The 18,524-nt window shown below is 47.9% G+C and overlaps 1 protein-coding gene across 1 annotated transcript in view; it reads right to left on the bottom strand.

The window, feature by feature from the left end:
* IGSF21 (immunoglobin superfamily member 21) overlaps nt 1-16,514 on the bottom strand; it is a 231,286-nt gene extending 214,772 nt beyond the window's left edge. The window contains exon 1 of the mRNA XM_081203122.1: nt 15,585-16,514. Within this exon, the coding sequence (XP_081059248.1) occupies nt 15,585-15,642 (58 nt within the window). The 5' untranslated portion in view covers nt 15,643-16,514. The remainder of the gene's footprint in view (nt 1-15,584) is intronic.
* Between the last annotated feature and the right edge of the window lie 2,010 nt (nt 16,515-18,524).

Below are 18,524 nucleotides of genomic sequence, written 5' to 3'. Positions count from 1 at the left end.
ACCCTCAAGGGGACAGAGCCTTCTGTCTTCAAGGACTGGCCGTCCATCCTTACATTGGGTTGCTTGAATAAAACCCACAGAAAGCTTGACTCAAGCACCTCTGCGATCTCGCTGTCTTGAGAGTGAGGTGATATTTGGAGTGTGGGGAGAGCAAATGCTAAATTCATCATCCCACATTCAAAGGAAGACATCCTCCCACTCTATTCTGCCTCGGTCAGACCAAACCTACACTACTGTGTCCAGTTCTGGGTGCCACAATTTAAAAAGGATGTTGACGAGCTGGAATGTGCGCATAGGAGGGCAACCAAGATGATCAAGAGTCTGGAAACCAAGCCTTATGAGGAACAGTTGAAGGAGCTGGGCATGTTTAGCCTGGGGAAGAAGAGACTGAGAGGTGATATGACAGCCCTTTAGATATCTGAAGATGACTGTCATGTGGAAGATGGAATAAGCCTGTTTTCTGCTGCTCTGGAGGGTAGGACCCAAACCAATGGCTTCAAGTTATAAGAAAGGAGATTCCAACTAAACATTGGGAAGAACTGTTAGTATCTTGGCTCACAGGCAGAGGTACCTGGCCTCCCCCAAGGGAATAAGTGCTGTTTGACATGGAATGGACAACCTCAGAAGGTGGTGGGCTTCACTGGAGGTTGGATGGCCATCGGTCAAGGATTAGTTAGCTCTTATTCCTGCAGTTCAGGAGGAGGACTAAGTAACACTCATGATCCCTTCGAACTCTATGATTCTGTTACTTTACCCCTGTCCTTTCATCCCTGTCAGGGAACCCATTCCCATTACTTGTGGGTGGGGAAGATGCTCCAGACCTTTTCTCCTGCCTTTTGTCTTGTCAGAATGATTACCGCAGCATCTTCAACCAGCCCACATCCCTTCCCACCAGCTCGTACAGAGCTCTCTCCGAAGCTTCAAGGGACTTCTGCTTCCATATGTTCAACACAGCATTAGGAGCTCATATCAGAAGACACTGAAGGTCCCCCTCCTTCCAGAGCTCCTTTGCCTCAGCTTCAAATTGAGAGAGGGAAGGGGTGGTCCTGGGAGACAAGATTGCTTCCAGCTGAGGAAGTTCCTGCAGATGGCATTTTGTTCCTCTCCCTGGAATAAAACAGGCAGAGTAGCCTTTGGAATCAGCACTGCTTAAGATCAGCGTCCCTAGAGTGGAGCACATTAGGTTCTCTCTCTCTCTCTCCCTCCCTCTCCCCCGACACAAATTCCAGTGCCTCATGAAGCACTGGAAATCACATCCAAGGCCTTGAGAGACCTCAGAGATGCTGTCCGAGGCCTTGCGAGACCTCGGAACCTGACTTCCAGTGCCATGGGAAGTCAGGTTCTGAGGCCACCAGGTGCATGACATCATGATGTCAGGTCACTTGCACTAGGCACCCATAACCTGTGGCCCAAGTTGGTGCTCCTGGACTCTGAGGGTCATCTAGAGTAGACCAACTCCCTGCAGTGCAGGTATCTCAACTAAAGCATCCAAGATAGATGACCATCCAACCTCTGCTTCAAAACCACCAAAGGAGGAGATTCCACCACCTCCCAAGGAAGTCCATTCCGCTGTTGAACAGCTCTTACTGTCATAAAGTTCTGCCAGATGTTTAGTTGGAAACTCCTTTCTTGTAACTTGAAGTCCTACCCTCCAGAGAAGGAGAAAACAAGCTTGTTCCCTCTTCCATGTGGCAGCCCTTGAGATATTTGAAGATGGCTATCCTATCTCCTCTGAGTCTCCTCTTCTCCAGCCTAAACATACCCAGCTCCTCCAACCTTTCATTTCCAGACGAAACTGCCATTCAACCTCTGTTTAAAAACCTCCAGTGGAGAGTACACCACCATCTGAGGTTGTCCATTCCACTGTCTAGCAGCTCTCACCACCAGAAAGTTCTTCATAAGGTTTAGTTGGAATCTTCTTTCCTTCAGATCCTACCCTCCAGAGCAGGAGAAAACATGCTTGTTCCATCTTCCATGTGACAGCCCTTCGGATATTTGAAGGTGGCCTTCATAGAATCTCTCAGTCTCCCCTTGTCCCAGTTAAACGTACTCAACTCCCTCAACTCTCTCTTATAAGGCTTGGTTGCTAGACCCTTGATCATCTTGGTTGCCCAGCTCTGTACACATTCCAGCTTCTTGACATCCTTCTCAAAATGTGGTGCCCAGAATTGGACACAGCATTCCAGGTGTGGTCAGACCAAGGCAGAATACAGAGTGACTATTACCAGCTGCTGGGAATCAAAAATGAGGAGGGTGTCAATGAGCTCAAGTCCTGTTTGTGGGCTGACATTGAAGCAGAGGCTCAACTTTCCATCTAGGCTAGGTGCATAGGAAGCAACTTCAGATTGAGTCAGAGCCCTGATCCACCAAGATCAGTATTGCCTACACTGACTGGCAGCAGTGACTCTCCAGAGTTTCAGACATGGAGTCTCCCCCAGCCCAACCCGGCGATTGAATCTGGGGCTTTCTGCATGCAAAGCAGGGGCTGTGCCACTGAGCTATAATCCTTCCCCTAAACAGAAAAAGGTCCAAGTCCTTATGGTTCTGAAGGGTCAATTTACATAGGGACATAATAAGCTGGCTTAGGCCAAGTCAAGCCATTGCTCCATCTACTTTAGTATTGCCTATGCTGGCTGGCAGCAATGGCTCTCCAGGGTTAAAGGCAGGGAGTCTTTTCCCCAGCCCTACCTGGTGATGCTGGAGGGATTCGAACCCGGGTTCCATGCCACTGAACTACAGCCCTTTCTCATAATAAAAATGCATTATATTCACTGAAACTGTGATACAAAAATGTGCATAAGAGGTAAAAAAAAAAGAGAGAATTAATACAGGCTTGAACATATCAGGAGAAACCCACACTAAAATGCTGGTCACTTTTCTAGAGGGTTTAGGATTGAACATTTTGAGGGGAAAGCTAAATTGACAGCTTCGCCCGTCTCTTGACTGCAAACAGCGATCTTGCCAAATCAGGGCCTTGTTGTTGCTACCTTGAATCATCAGGAGTAGAAGTCTTGTCCTCTGGGGGTGGAGGCCAGCCGTGAATGACTAGAAGAGGCTAGCATGTGCAGCAGGGACCCTAAAACATTTTTGTAGACCAGTAACTTCTGAGAGAGACCCTTCCAAGGCTGGAGGAGATCCAAGGAATTCATCTATCTTTTAAGAAGCTTATTCTCCTTCCTCAGTCTAACACACTCTGCCTCGTGCATGGGACAGCTGACCATGAAGAATGGACGACAGCTCTGTGACGCATCCTGGACTGAAGTAATTCGTGGAACTCTGCACATGGATCAGAACACAACACCCAGGCATAGGACATACATCGCTCTGGATTTGGCAGGGCAGCTACAGCAGTGGCCAAAATTGTGGAAACCTTTTGGGGAAAGTGTATTTCCGAGGTTTGATGGCTCATAATACCTGATTGTCTCATGCTCATGCTAATTTGCAATATTCAAATGAAGGAAATCTACTGCATATCAACCTAAGCAAGTCGTGCTTCCTTTTTTCTGGTTATTTGGCTATAACTTTTGATAGAATACAGATAATTGAACAAACTTGGTTGTATTACATTCTTCATTAATTTATCTTTCTGTTGATATATGATTTTATGACATTACTCAAAAAAGTGGTGTTATGAGCCGTCAAACCTCAGAAATACACTTTCCCCAAAAGGTTTCCACAATTCTGCCACTAGTGTATGATTTGGGGTGTGTAGTTTCAATGCACAGAAATGCAAGATTGTATGTAGCAACTGAGTGATTTTACAGACTCAGGGTTGTGCCATGGAAGTTGGAGCAAGCTTGTTTTCTGCTGCTCTGGAAGATAGGACCTGAACCAAAGGATTCCAATTGCAAGGAAGGAAATTCCTACTATTATCTAGATATGTGTATGTGGCTAGCTAGATAGCTAGGCTGAATCTGCCCATATTGTATATAAAACTGCTGTGAAAATGCTTTAAAAAAACAGCAACACCACGTTTTAAAATATACATGGAATTTGCCATTCGCTCACCAGTGCCATCTAGTATCACATTTGTATAATGCACTTAAAACACACTTAAAATGTTATATTTGCAGCTGTATAGCTGAGTCCCTAGACAGACAGATAGACATGTATGCCATTTGGGATGTTTGGTGCAAGCCGAAAAGAAATATTTTATATGCATACATGGACAAATAGTTTCCTCCTCTCCTGCTCACAACTACCCTGTGAGGTGGACTTCACTCGCAGGTGGTAATTGTACCCCAGTGACCTCAGTGAACTTCATGACGGAACAAGCATTACAATCATGCCCCCCCCAAACCACAGTCAACTCTCTAACCCCAGTTGCTGTACTTTTTGGGGGGACCCACCTTGGATCTATAAACTCATTCCCAGTGCCCCCCACCATATAATAAGAGTACTATTCAGAATAGCTGCTTGCACGATCCACTAAGGAAGTTAACAACACAGCAAAATTCAAAGAAGCCACAATTAATTGCACATTTACTTAAATTCCAGTTAAAACGATCTTATTAATTCAGCAAAATGGATGAACTTGATCCAATGATAGCAACCCCCCCCCCCGCAAACTCTGGCAGTGATTGACACCTCCAGAACTGCAGTACCGCCCACTTTGGGAACTAGTGCTCTAACCACTATCCTCCATGTTGCCTTCCACAGAAGCAGGCTGGAAGGGCCAGATAAGATGCAAAGTAGGTTTTTCCTCATTTCCCCGCATTTTGCTATCTGCACTCCAGACAAAGGCTCTCTGATATTTCAAAAGCAACACACGCAAGGGAACGAACACACACACACACACACACACACGAGAGAGAGTGAGAGAGAGAGAGAGAGAGAGAGAGAGAGAGAGCATGTGATTGACAGTTTATTTTAGGAAGGCTGTCAAAGAGGACGAAGGAACAATAATGGCGGGGAGATAACGGAAGTGCCCAGTCATTAGCTACACACACACACACACACACACACACACACACACACACTCTTAAAGGTAGGAGCCATCAGTATAATAAGAACTTCTGCAGGAAGCTAAGGGCACAGAGGAAGTTTTGGCAGGTGGACAAAAAATATAGGACTAGGCAGATCCCTTGCAACCTTGCAGTTCCGAGGCTGCCTGTGAGTTGAGATGATTTATGAGCCATGGGGAGGAGAGGATGATGGGAGGAGATTAACCTGTCTTGTCCTCCTTGAGTCAGGGCCCTCCTGGTCCCATCATTCTGGAAACCATCTTGTCCAGAAATGTCTTTTGTAGGCACTTCTCTCAGGCTCTGGAAGTGTGCTGGTCCCGGGGGCTAACCGAAAGGTGAGGTCCGAGTCCAGTCCAAGGTTGAGGGTGCGGTATGGAGGCAGTCTGTCAAAGCTGAAGCTGGGTCCAAGGCGGGGAGTTGGGTGGTGTCAGGAACTCTGGTAGAAGAGCAGGACAGGGTGCAGGCAGGAACAGGCTAGCAACAACGTTGCTCCCACAACCTGAGACTGGGTCTGGCTGGCTTTTATGTGCCCCGAGGCATAGAGCGGCCCCAGTTCACAGGTGACTTGCCTCTCCTGGCCTGGAGGCGAGGACTCCTCCTGCAGGAACTTAGTTCCCTCCGCCTCTCTGCCCTGAGCCTCTGCAGCTCAGGAGAGGCTGGAGGGTTACCAGACCCAGAGGCAACCTCCTCTTCCCCTGACAGGGCTGAGAGTGGAGCACCTGCAGGCAATGGCTCCTCCATCACCTCAGGAGCCAGAGCAGACTCAGCTGGTGCCTGCACTTGAGGATCCAGCACAGGTGAGGACCCTTCAGGCTCAGGCCCCAGCCCCAGCTCAGCTGGTTCTGGAGGTGGGGACTCCTGTGCAGGCTGGGATTCCTCAGGTTCAGCCTCTGAGTCCGAATCCCAGGCCATCACAGGAAGCCTCAGGAGGCCTGACTTCATGTCCCCTATTCATCCATGAAGCTGGCTAGGTGTGATCTTAGGCAATCACTCTCAGTCTAACCTACCCCACAGGGTTGTTGCGGGGATTAAACAGATGGGGTGGGGAACAAAAAACGGTGTACACCACCCACAAAAGCCCTGGAGAAAACAGTTGTGATGGAGGTAGCTGGGGTAGTGAAGGCAAGCGAAGGTCAAAGTGAAGGTAGTTCAGGGCACTAATGGTCTAATTCAGGGATGGGGAACATCTGTGGCCCTCCAGATGTTGCTAGGCTGAGAACTCCCAGCAGCCCTGGCAGCCAGCACAGCCAATGGCCAGGGATCAAGGTGGAGGTGTCATTCAGAAACATCTGGAGGGCCACAGGTGTTCTTCATCCTTTGCCATCCATCTGCCACCAATGAACCTCTTCACAGGTGCTGCCTTTGGTAATCTTTCCCTGTGCAAGACCAGAATTTGGCGCAGCCCAAATGGATCATCTCAATCATGGATCTTCTCAATTTTGCATGCCTTCGGCTTGGTGCCCTGTGCCAGGGAACTGCTCACAACACCCTAAATCTGGCATTGCTCTCAACCTCCCATAAGCTTTTCAGGAACCCTGCCATGGTATTCAGTTTTCCCTGCCCAGCCCCTGGTCCAAATGTTACTCATCGTGGTGTCAGATTTGCAGAGACAGAGATGAAGAGAAAGAGGCGTGTTGAGGTGTAAACTGCTGGAGAGTATATAGCATACCCTACAACATTTCTCTGAGGAAAAGAGGGACATCCTCTTCCAGAATAATATTTTTATTATTTATACCCTGCCTGTTTGACTGGGTTGCCCTAGCCCAGGGGTCATCAAACTTTTTCAGCAGGGGGCCAGTCCACTGTCCCTCAGACCTTGTTGGGGGCCGGACCATATTTTTGGGGGGCGGTGGGGGAATGAATGAATTCCTATACCCCACCAAAAAACCCAGAGATGCATTTTAAATAAAAGCACACAATCTACTCATGTAAAAACACCAGGAAGGCTGCATAAATAACCCAGAGATGCATTTTAAATAAAAGGACATATTCTACTCATGTAAAAACACACTGATTCCCGGACCATCCACGGGCTGGATTTAGAAGGCGATTGGGCCGGATTTGGCCCCCGGGCCTTAGTTTGCCTACTCATGCCCTAGCCACTCTGGGTGGCTTCCATAAAAAAAATGAAACATTAAAAATATTCCCTATACAGACCCGTCTTCATATGGCTCAGGGGATGGATAACTCCACATCCTCCAACATTTCTCCGATGAAAATAGGGGCATCCTTCAGCAATCCTCTGGTGAAAACAGGGACATCTTAAGGAAAAGTGGGATGTTTTGGGATCTCATCAGAAACTGGGACGGCTTCTGGAAATCCGGAACTGTCCCTGGGAAATAGGAACACTTGGAGGGTCTGATTATCTCGTTTCTCCCAGCTTCTTAATTGTTAGGCATGTAAAGGAAAGAAACTGATCGTGGACACAAAACTGGCTTCCTCCTCTCCCCACCCAACCTCTAGCTCGGGAAAACAACCACATCATCACTTTGAGAGGAAGAACAAGAGTGAGAGGCGCTTGCAACTGAGCTAAGGGAGCGTGCAGGGTTTCTGTCGTCCTGCACAAGAGGCCCCTGGGGGCTGCTGCACAGGCACTTCATGAAGGGGGGGAGGAGGAGGAGGAGGAGGAGGAGGAGGAGGAGGAGAGATGGCACAAAGGGTTCATGTAAGGGAACTCTGAGCATCGCCTCCTTCTGCCAGTGCAATTTCTTCTCGGACGGCTGAGCCCACAAGATAGGGTTGTTATTTTAATTTTTTTCAAGGGCCAGGGTGAAACGAGAAGCACCCTCTCTATTGATGTCCTTTGGAGAGAGCAACCACCTCTAGCCTTTTTCACAACTAAGTCAAAGCGGTTGTTTCTTTGATGGCTTTCAAAAGCTGGTGGCTACTAGGTACAAGACACCTCCCTGTGTGATTTGGGGCAGGGCTGGAAGAAATGACATATATCCACCTCTACACACACATTATTTATTTAGCACAGAGCCTAGGGCTTGCTGATCAGAAGGTCGGCGGTTCGAATCCCTGCGACGGGGTGAGCTCCCGTTGCTCATTCTCTGCTCCTGCCAACCTAGCAGTTCAAAAGCACATAAAGTGCAAGTAGATAAATAGCTACCACTCTGGCGGGAAGGTAAATGGTGTTTCCGTGCGCTGCTCCTGTTCGCCAAAAGCGGCTTTGTCATGCTGGCCACATGACCCAGAAGCTGTCTGTGGACAAATGCTGGCTCCTTCAGCCAATAAAGCAAGATGAGCGCTGCAGCCACAGAGTAGGCCACGACTGGACCTAATGGTCAGGGGTCCCTTTACCTTTACCTTTACCATGCCATATACTTTTCTTTTAAAAATTTCATTTATGGGTCACTTCTGATGGAGCATCTCCAAGCCGTTTCACGATACAGTCAAACCTTGGTTCTCGAACAGCTTAGCTGCTGAACAAATCGGCTCCCAGAAGTCAATGTTCCGGTTTGCAAGTGTTCTTTTGGAAGCTGAACATCCAACATGGCTTCCGCTTGAGTGCCTTGGTTTTTGAATGGTTTCGGGAGTCGAACAGACTCCTGGGGTGGATTAAGATTGAGAACCGAGGCGTCACTGTACAACAAAACATGCATTAACAGAATTGCACTACAGTGGTATCTCAGGATGTGAACGGGATCTGTTCTGGAGCCCCGTTCGCATCCTGAACAGAATGTAAGATGTGACAGCATGTCTGCGCATGCGCGGGTCACATTTTGCCACTTCTGCGCATGTGCGTGATGTCATTTTGAGCATCTGCGCATGCGCGAGCGGCGAAACCCGGAAGTAACGGGCTCTGTTACTTCCGGGTTGCTGCAGAGCCCAACCCGAAAGCACTCAACCTGAAGCACATTCAGTTATGACTGTATTCATAATGGAGTTGCATCCAACCTCAAACCAGTGGTTAGGGTGTTGGCCCAGGACCTGGAAGAGCAGGGTTCAAATCCCAACTAGGCCAAGGGATCAGCCTCAACAAAGGATTCAACAAGAGCCACCTTCTCCACTCCAAATTACCACAACAAGCAGAGTTAGAAAAAGAACAGTTATGAGTATCGGGGGGGGGGGGGGAGAGAAATAGACATATGAGAACACAAGAGGAACAGGCCAGTGGCCCATATAGTCCAGCATCTTGTTCTCAGTGGCCAAGAAGATGTCCCCACAAGCGGGAACCAAGCACAAGATCCCCTAACTTCCTACGGTTTCCAGCAACTGATATTCAGAAGCTTTGCCGCCTCCAAAACTGCAAAGCATAGCCATCGATAGCCCTCTCCTCCATGAATTTGTCCAATCCTCTTTTAAAGTCATCCAAGTTGGTGACCATCGCTGCTTCCTGTGGGAGCAAGTGCCATGGTTTTAACTCCTCGCAGTGTAGAGAAGGACTTTCTTCTGTCTGTCCCGAATCTTCACTGGGCACATGTAAGTGAAGACAGAGTTAAGCGGAGAAAGGCAGTTGTTCTACATCGCCCGTTCAACAGAGAACGACAAATCTCCCAGGCTTCGTGGAAGAACCTGGTAGGGAAAGATGAAGCTGTGATGGAATCTGAAGCAGTGCTATCTCCAGCAGAAGATAGTGGGTAAAAATATTGAATCAAATGTAGTTTTCAAAAGAATCCAGATTGCCTCAGCCTCCCCTAAAGATTATATGGCTGTAAATTTTTTTAAAAAATGAGGACACCTTCCGCTAAAACCCAGAACAATATGGAAAAGCAGCCAGCCAGCTTAAACCCACAGAACATCCATTAAAAAGGACTGCTGTTATCTGGAAAGCAATCAATAAAATCCACAATCGGAGCTTCTTGATGGGCCATTCCATTGTGAAGCTGAACATCCGGGGGTAGGGTGGTTAAATTCACCAACACAGAAGAAGTAAGAATGCATAACTCACAATTTTCAGAAGACTCCAGTACATGTTGAAGGGATCCACCACTCCCTTTTTTATTTTATTTTTGCAAGCTTGATATTCTTAACAAAAAATGTTTGCCTGTCACTGGCTATGACTAAACACCTGCTTCTCTCAATTTTTCATTTCTGGGGAGGGTTCCTCCTCCCTCATGTTAGAAGTTCAACTACCTACTAAGACCCAGCACCTCCCTTTTTATATACCACTTGGTCAGCTGACCTGCATATCACATCACCATTAGCAGGTGGGCTTATCTCTTTCCCTTGCCCATGCCCTCTTAAAGAGACATTGACAACCATTCCAGGGGGAGTGGAAATGGAAGAGGGTGATATATGAGAGTCCCAACTTAGAACACACAAGCATTGGGGTTTGTATTCTGTCAAGACCTACTCAGATTAGGTCCTTTTTGAAACTCACAAACCTAAGTTAATCGTGTCTATTAAATTTGACGGTGCTACTCAGAGTAGCACTAGGGCAGGCATCCCCAAACTCGGCCCTCCAGCTATTTTGGGACTACAATTCCCATCATCCCTGACCACTGGTCCTGTTAGCTAGGGATGTAGGGAGTTGTAGTCCCAAAACAGCTGGAGGGCTGAGTTTGGGGATTCCTGTACTAGGGAAATAGACTGCTTTGATCCACTTTAACTGTGCGTGTCCTAAAGTTCCAGAGTTCACTTAAATCCCTCCTGTGAAATATTGACAGCCTAGCAGCACCTTAAGGGACATGTTTACTGACATTTCTGCCACCAAATCCCTTGAACACCTGTCTATGATGTGCGGGAAGAGGACAAACAGCCAAACCCCAGAATCATCATTGCACCACACATTGTCTCATTATGAAGAGATAGAATCATAGAATTCTACTTGGAAGGGACACCAGAGGCCTTTTAGTCTAACCCCCTGCAATTCAGGAATCACAGCTCAAGAATCCCTCACAGGTGGCCATCTAACTTCTGCTTACAAACCTCCAAGGAAGGAGAGTCCATCACCTTCTGAGGGTGTCTGTTCCACGGTCAAACAGCTCTTACCCTCAGAAAGTTCTCCCTAATGTTTAGTTGGAATGTCTTTCCTTGTCATTTGAATCCATTGTTTCGGGTCCTCCCCTCTGGAGGAGCAGAAAACAAGCTTGTTCCCATGGAACAGCCCTTCAGAAATTTGAAGATATTCCGTCTTCTCTTCTCCAGGCTAAACACAACCAGCTCCCTCATAAGGCTTGCTTTCCAGACCCTTGATCATCTTAGTTGCCCTCCTCTGTGCACGTTCTGGTTTGTCAATATCCTTCTTAAACTGTGGAGCCCAGAACGGGACACAGGACTCCAGGCGGGGTCAGATCAAGGCAGAAAACAGTGGCTCAGTTACTTCCCTTGATCTGGACACTGTACTATTCTGTACAGTGTCCAGATCAACATTACACTGTAATATTACTATGTAATATTCCTCTGCCTTTTGGCCCATCTTGCAGACACCAGGCGAGCCACTTTTCCATGACACGGAGGCACAGAATAATTTCCAGGCCATTAATTTATTTTACCACCACCGAGGCAGCTTTAAAAGAAAAGATCATCCAGCTTCTGTTGGCTTTCTATTATTTAAAGCCTTTTTACAGTATGTCCCTTGATTGAGAATCTCTCTCTCTCTCTCTCTCTCTCTCTCTCTCTCTCTCTCTCTCTCTCTCTCTCTCCTTGCAGAATGAAGCAGTCAGCACAGGAGAAGCAGACCCACACAGAGCTCGTAGAGAGATGGTTGGAGGCGAGGAATTGCAGGGGGTCACAGTCTCCCTCGATGAAGCCACAAGTGTGAGAATCTGAAGGGAGAAGTTTGCAAAGTTCACATCGCTGCATGGCACGTGCCTGCACATGAAGCCGCCCTCTGCTGGAGGAAAAAGGGAATCCCAGCCAATCTGAGCTCCCGTGTTTATTCTTTGCTCAGAACTCAGGAAGGAGAAAAGAGATTTTGAAGACCTGCTTCTAGAATAAGGAGACACATCCTCGCACAAGCCCCAGAGAACTCAGTCAGACTTGGAGTAGAAACATAAGCACATAAGTTGAGCCCTGCTGGATAATAATAATGATGATGATGATGATGATGATGATGATGATGATGATATTTGTACCCTGTCCATCTGACTGGGTTGCCCCAGCTACTCTAAGGGGCTTCCAACATACAGTGGTACCTCAGGTTACATACGCTTCAGGTTACATACGCTTCAGGTTACAGACTCCGCTAACCCAGAAATAATACCTCGGGTTAAGAACTTTGCTTCAGGATGAGAACAGAAATTGTGCTCCAGCGGCACAGCGGTAGTGGGAGGCCTGATTAGCTGAAGGGGTGCTTCAGGTTAAGAACAGTTTCAGGTTAAGAACGGACTTCCGGAATGAAATAAGTACTTAACCCGAGGTACCGCTGTATATAAAAACATAGTAAAGCAATGTCATTAAAAAGCTTCCCTATACACGGCTGCCTCCAGATGTCTTCCAAAGGTTATATACAGTAGTTACTTATCTCCCTGACATCTGCTGGGAGGGCGTTCCACAGGGATTGCATCACTGCCAAGAAGGCCCTCTGCCTGTCTCCCTGTAGCATCACTTCTTGCAGTGAGGGAACCACCAGAAAGCCCTCGGGTCAGGCTTTCAGCACCCTCATCAGAGAGTGGTCACCCAGGTGCCCCATAGAACTTCTCAAACACAGAGGAGCCCTCCCCTCCTGTGGTAAGAACATCAGAGGATCAGGGCAATGGCCCACCTCGTCTAGCATCCTGTTCTCACAGCCATCAACAAGATGACCCAATGGGAAGCCTGCAAGGAGAATTTGAGCAACCCCTCTCCTCCTGTGGATCCCAGAAACTGTGATTCACATGTATTTGCTTCCCCTGACCATGGAAGCAGAGCATAGCCATTGTGGTTGGTAGCCATAGACAGCCCTCTTCTCGCCCATGAATTTGTCCCATCCCCTTTTATAGCCATCCAGATTTGTGGCCTCCTGCAGGAGCAACTTAAGGCAACTTATCATCCCTAAATCCAGTAGTGGCTGGTGCCCAGTGGGGCAGAAGGCAGAAACCCCACCAGGATGGCTTCAGGGCACAATGAGAGGTGGAGCCAACTCATTCTGCTTTTGCCCCCATCTTCCAGCTCCTCCCTGCTACACGAGGGAACTAGCAAGCGGAACCACCTTCCAGACTGGAAGAAAGGAAAAGGGCAAATGAAGACTGGCTGAGGGCAGACTGAGGTTGGGAGGGCAGTGCCCCTTTCACCCCAGTGGACCAGCTTCCACTGCAAAAAACAACAACAATAAATAACAAATAAATAAATAACAGGACAATAAATGATGTTATCAGGTGCTATTGGTTCTCAGAAAAGCAGATCCACGGAGTGCAGAGGGGCCAAGGACACTGAACCCAGCCCTTACACCCACTGTACAGACAAGAATTTAGGCCAGGGTTTGCCATATGGGGGGATCACAGCAGAGAAGTGGCTTGGGGAAGTGATCATGTCTCTAGATTGCTCCGGTAAGTAAGCCAAGCTGCGTCATGCAAGCGAAGCTCTGCCTCTGGTGCCACCATTGCCACTCCCGAAACCCAGCCTACACTCTTTGGCCAGCTCCTATTGCCTTGCTTCATGAAAAGAGAAGAAAAGAAAAGAAAAGAGTGTACAGATCACATATAAAGCAGCCAGGTCAAAAGAGTTCAAGCACCAACACAAATATGTATTTATTCCACTTTAAAAACAACAAGACCAAGCTGGGAAAGAGTCCATTGTAACCCCATAGCTTGCCTCCCGCATTATAAACTTAAGATGCTGTAAATAAAAGTAGAATCATTCCTATTTTGAACACAAACACACTTACATTTTCTTTGTTTCCAATACTGTCATTTATTGTTCTGAATGTCTAGGCAGAAGCAATACTTTGCCTTGTTCACCTCCACCACCAACGGGAGATCCTCATAATCAAATAAATCCCACCAAAGGCCGCATATCGAATCCTTCTTGCTACTTCCCCAAAGAGTCGAGGGAAGAAGAAGTCATCCCTTCCTTCCAGCAACTTGTTTTCTCAACCAGCTGCCTGACATTATTCACGGTTATTACTCATTCAAATTTCAGCTCACCTGGAAGATTTGAGTTGGGCTATTATAGGAAGAAGGGGCGGGAGGACACCCATAAACTCAGTGCTGTATCGACAGTATGCGATAACCTAGGCTGGAAGCACTTGAACTGGATTTTCACTCCGAATCAAAAGGTAAAGCATCAGCAAAGAGATATCAACCACCAATTCCTTTCCCTAGCCCCCCCCCCAAAAAAAAACCACTGCAAAAAAATGAGAGGAGAAAAGAACCCCCCGCCGCCGCCGCCCAGCTCAGAAATTACAACAGGGTTAAGTTTGGAGACTGAAATCACCCAAGGATTGGTGTGGCTGACCAGAGGTGATAGGAGAGTGTGACTTTCTGAGAACTCCCATTGCTATGGGGGAAAATAGGATTGGAATTGAAACAAAATATTGCATTGGGGTCCATTCTGGTTCTGTCAATACATGCCCCAAAGTCTGGGCAGGTGGGTGGGTGCTCAATAAATCAGTTCCTTTGAAAAAATAAATAAGGGGAACTTTCTGCTTTTGCTCTCCGGATCACACACACACACACACACACACACACACACACACACACACACACAGCATCAACCCATCTGCCCTCAAGTAACCCCTGGAAAAAAGAGCCTGAGCTAATGAAAGTCTTTTGCTTGTTCCTGTTGTTTTTAGCCTAAATTCAATCTCAAAATAACAAACACACCGCACAATTTCCCAAAGGGAACGAACACACACGAGAGAGGGAGAGGGGTGTGTGTGTGTCAATGTATCTGCTGTTCAACAAACCGGTCCAGAGTTTGAGTCCAAAGGTAAACCCACAAAACAAGCAACCTCCCGTTTTATCCTCCCCCCCCACCCTCTTTTCTCTGTGAACCCCCCAGGTTACTTATCCCCAACATACTCCTCCTCCATCACCCCCTCTCCTTTTGGTTTATTTCGCCTCTTTTCGCCCAAACCGGGTTGTGTTTTCTCCAGAAGACGACAACAGCTCGTCAGATGCCATTGAAAAGTCTATTGTCCGCTTGCAACCTGGTTCCACAATGGATGCTGATTGTGGGGGCTTCGGGGGAAGGGGGGTGTTATTATCATAATAATTATTGCGACCACCACCAGAGGAAAAAGAGAGAAAGTATTGCTTTGGCATTTGATAAGGCTTTTCATAGATCCATGCACAACATCACTGCCTCCTAACTGGGGGGGGGGGGGAGAGAGAGAGAGACAGACCCACTCAACTCTTAGCAGTTGAGGTCCAACAAAGGGCAGCTTTGAAGGACCAGAGAACAGGAGCATTAAACAACCAAGCCAGGATGGGGAAAGTTGGCATGAGTTGGGAGAAAACACCCCGTTCATCTCCCACTGACTTCCCTCTGCCCAGCTCCAAAGCATCCTCTATTGACTTGAACGGGGAAAGGAGAGCGGTTTGATGCCCCGAGCTAAAATTCTCTCGCCGTTCGTGGCTTTGGAGAGAACCTGAGCAGCGTTGGTTTGGGAGGGGGTACTGGCGTCGCATGGGATTCTTGCATCTCCTTTGGTGATGGGGGGACATGAAAGCCATGCCTCTATCCTCTCTTTCTCTCCCCCCCAACCCGCCGCCGCCGCCGCAAAAAAAGCAGGTGTCTCTCGCACACACTCACCCAGCACCGCATCTAAGAGTTTGAGGAATAGGAAGCAGAGAGGCAGCAGGCGGTTCATTGTGGGTGTCTTGGCCCCCCGGATAGAAACTCCATCTGGTTTAGAAGCACCTCGGCTCTCCGCATGGCGAGGCTCCTCCGGAAGGCAAGGCGGGCAGGGAAGACGGGGTGCCGGAGCATCCGTGGCCGGCGGCGGAGGAACACATCGTGGATGCCTGCTGGGGAGGGGTTTGGAGACGGAGGAAATGTAGAAAGAAACCCCTCTCTCCCCGCAGAAAAAAAGGAAAACGGGGAGGGAAGGCAGGCGATGGCAAGAGAGGAGTATGTCCGAAAGACCACGAAGGCAAATGGTACCGAAGGGATGCTGAGAGTGGTACCCAGAGGATGCTGAGAGTGGTACCCAGAGGATGCCGAGAGTGGTACCCAGAGGATGCACCTGTTCAGTCCCTGCCTCTCTTTCTCCTCCCGTGGAATAAGCAGATTAGCAGCTGGAGTTTGGGATCTTCAACTCATCCTTCTTTCCTCCTTTTTGCTCCTTTTCTTATTCTCTTTCTTCTTCCTCCTCCTCTCTCTCTCTCTCTCTCTCTCTCTCTCTCTCTCTCTCTCTCTGCCCCCTCCCCCTTGTGCTGGCGTCTGTATTATACAGACTTTTCTTTAATCCATTCTAGGCTCCTCTGCTCTCGTCCTTTAAGCCGGATTTATTGCAGCAAGAGAGAGTGAGAGAGGAGAGAAAAGCCAGTCCCTCTCTTCTATTGCACCTCCCTCCCCAGCGCTCTCTCATGCGCTCTCTCTCTCTCTCTCTCTCTCTCCCCCTCCCTCTATCTTTAGAGGCTTAACCCTTTCGCAGCCAACCCCCACGCTGCTTCCACATTCCGAGTCAAGGAGAGACGCCTGGAAAGTCAGCGCAGAGATTTAATCTGCAGCAATAATAATGACAATACGTCAATTTATGTGCAGGTATGAATGGGGAAGGAAGTCTCAGGCCCGATATGGAGATGGTACGTGATTGCACGTAAAAAGTGATGTTTGCAAATTCCACTTTTAAACCTTCCTTTGACAGTCTTGTTTGGGGAGGAGTCAGTGATTCAAAGTCTCCCTTCTGCGTTGGCTTTAATAAGAAGCGTTAGGCACGTTGTTCTCTCTCTCTCTCTCTCTCTCATTTTCTCAGTCTTCCCAACTGCAAAATGGGTATAATAACCTTACAAGGTTGTGTCATCATCATCATCATCATCATCACTTATCAACCCTCATTCACTCAAAGGTCTCTGGGTTGGTTAAAGCAATTAAAACATAATGCGAGAAACATTTTAAAACAACATACAATCACAGAAATAAGGTAGAGCCTAAAAATAATCACCCCAAGTGTCAAAAGCCAGGTTAAAGAGTATTTGTAAGAACCGGGAGCCAGAGAAAGGCCTTTGAAACACTTTGAACATTGGAAAGGACTATATCAGGGGTCAGCAAACTTTTTCAGCAGGGAGCCGGTCCACTGTCCCTCAGACCTTGTGGGGGGATGGGACTATATTTTTTTGGGGGGGGGGGAATGAACGAATTCCTATGCCCCACAAATAACCCAGAGATGCAATTTAAATAAAAGGCCACATTCTACTCATGTAAAAACACGATGATTCCCAGACTGTCCGTGGGCCAAATTTAGAAGGCGATTGGGCCAGTTCCAGCCCCCAGGCCTTAGTTTGTGTACCCATCGACTATATCAATGCCCGGCTGGATCAGGTCACAGGAGCCTCCTCCCTTCCTGTGGTTTCCAGCAATTGGTATTCAGAAGCATTACTGGATCTGACCATGGAGGCAGAGCATAGCCATTGTGGCTAGTAGTCACTGAGAGCCCTCTCCACCATGAATCTGCCCAAGCCACCCAACTTGGTGGCCGTCACTGCCTCCTGCAGGAGTGAGTTCCATAGTTTAACTCTGTGCTGCGCAAATAGGTATGCCATGGATCTTGCAACATTCACCTTTTAGTGTCCTTATTAGCTAGGGTTGCCATAGTTCAAAAAGTAAAAACCAGGGGAACCCCAAAGTTGTTGATTCCCCCTGGACATCATTTCTGCCTTTGAAATCCCAGTAACAGCAACAGAAGCTCCATATACTGTGGTAGTGAGTGCCATAGTTTAACTCTGTGCTGCACAAAGAGGTAGAATCATAGAATCATAGAAGTGTAGAGCTGAAAAGGATCCCAAGGAATCCTGCCCTGAGTGGCCTCAAACCACCAACCTTCTGGCTAAGAGCCAGACCCACTGACCCACTATGCCACCTGAGACCAAGCAGTAGTTCCTTATTTCTGTCCTGAATCTTCCAAATTCAGCTTCTGACGTCCTTATTAGCTATGACAGGAACATAAGCTCCGTATGATTAAGAAGTTGACCTCCAGCTACTGGATGCTGGGGGAGATATAATGAGGAGGGGCTCTTATCTTCAAACCCCACTTTCAAATTCTTTCTAGGAAGCATCTGATTGGACACTCTAGGAAGCACCATGCTGGTATAGATAGATCTTTGGTCTGATCCAGCCGGTAACATCTTACTTCCACTGCTGAGAACTGGTAAGAAGTAGGTATTATGGCCTTCAGATGCTCCTTTGCCAAGGGCATCAGGGAAAATACTCACCATCTGTGCGCCGTACAGGCCCCAGGCACACAGCTAAACATGAGCCCACAGGCACTAGAGGGCGCTGTATTGCACAAGCAGAGGCCTGGCTGCCATCACCTGTGGTTATCTCCTCCACTGCCTGTGGTCAGGGAAGACATTCCAATTAAAACGATTTCCCCCAATTAAATTGCTTTAAATTAATGTCTGGGGAAAGCCGGTGAAACGAAAAGGCAGCCTGGAAATCCAGAGCTACATCTGGCTGTGTCCTCGGCTAGCTTTTCCAGCTCTGTCTCCCGGTGAGAAATAAGCCAGATATTGCCAATCCTGTATCCCAGAG

This window comes from Podarcis bocagei, assembly GCF_964188305.1.
Source record: "Podarcis bocagei genome assembly, chromosome: 7".
NCBI classification, from domain to species: Eukaryota; Metazoa; Chordata; class Lepidosauria; order Squamata; family Lacertidae; genus Podarcis; species Podarcis bocagei.
This window is presented reverse-complemented; position numbering and strand designations above follow the sequence as displayed.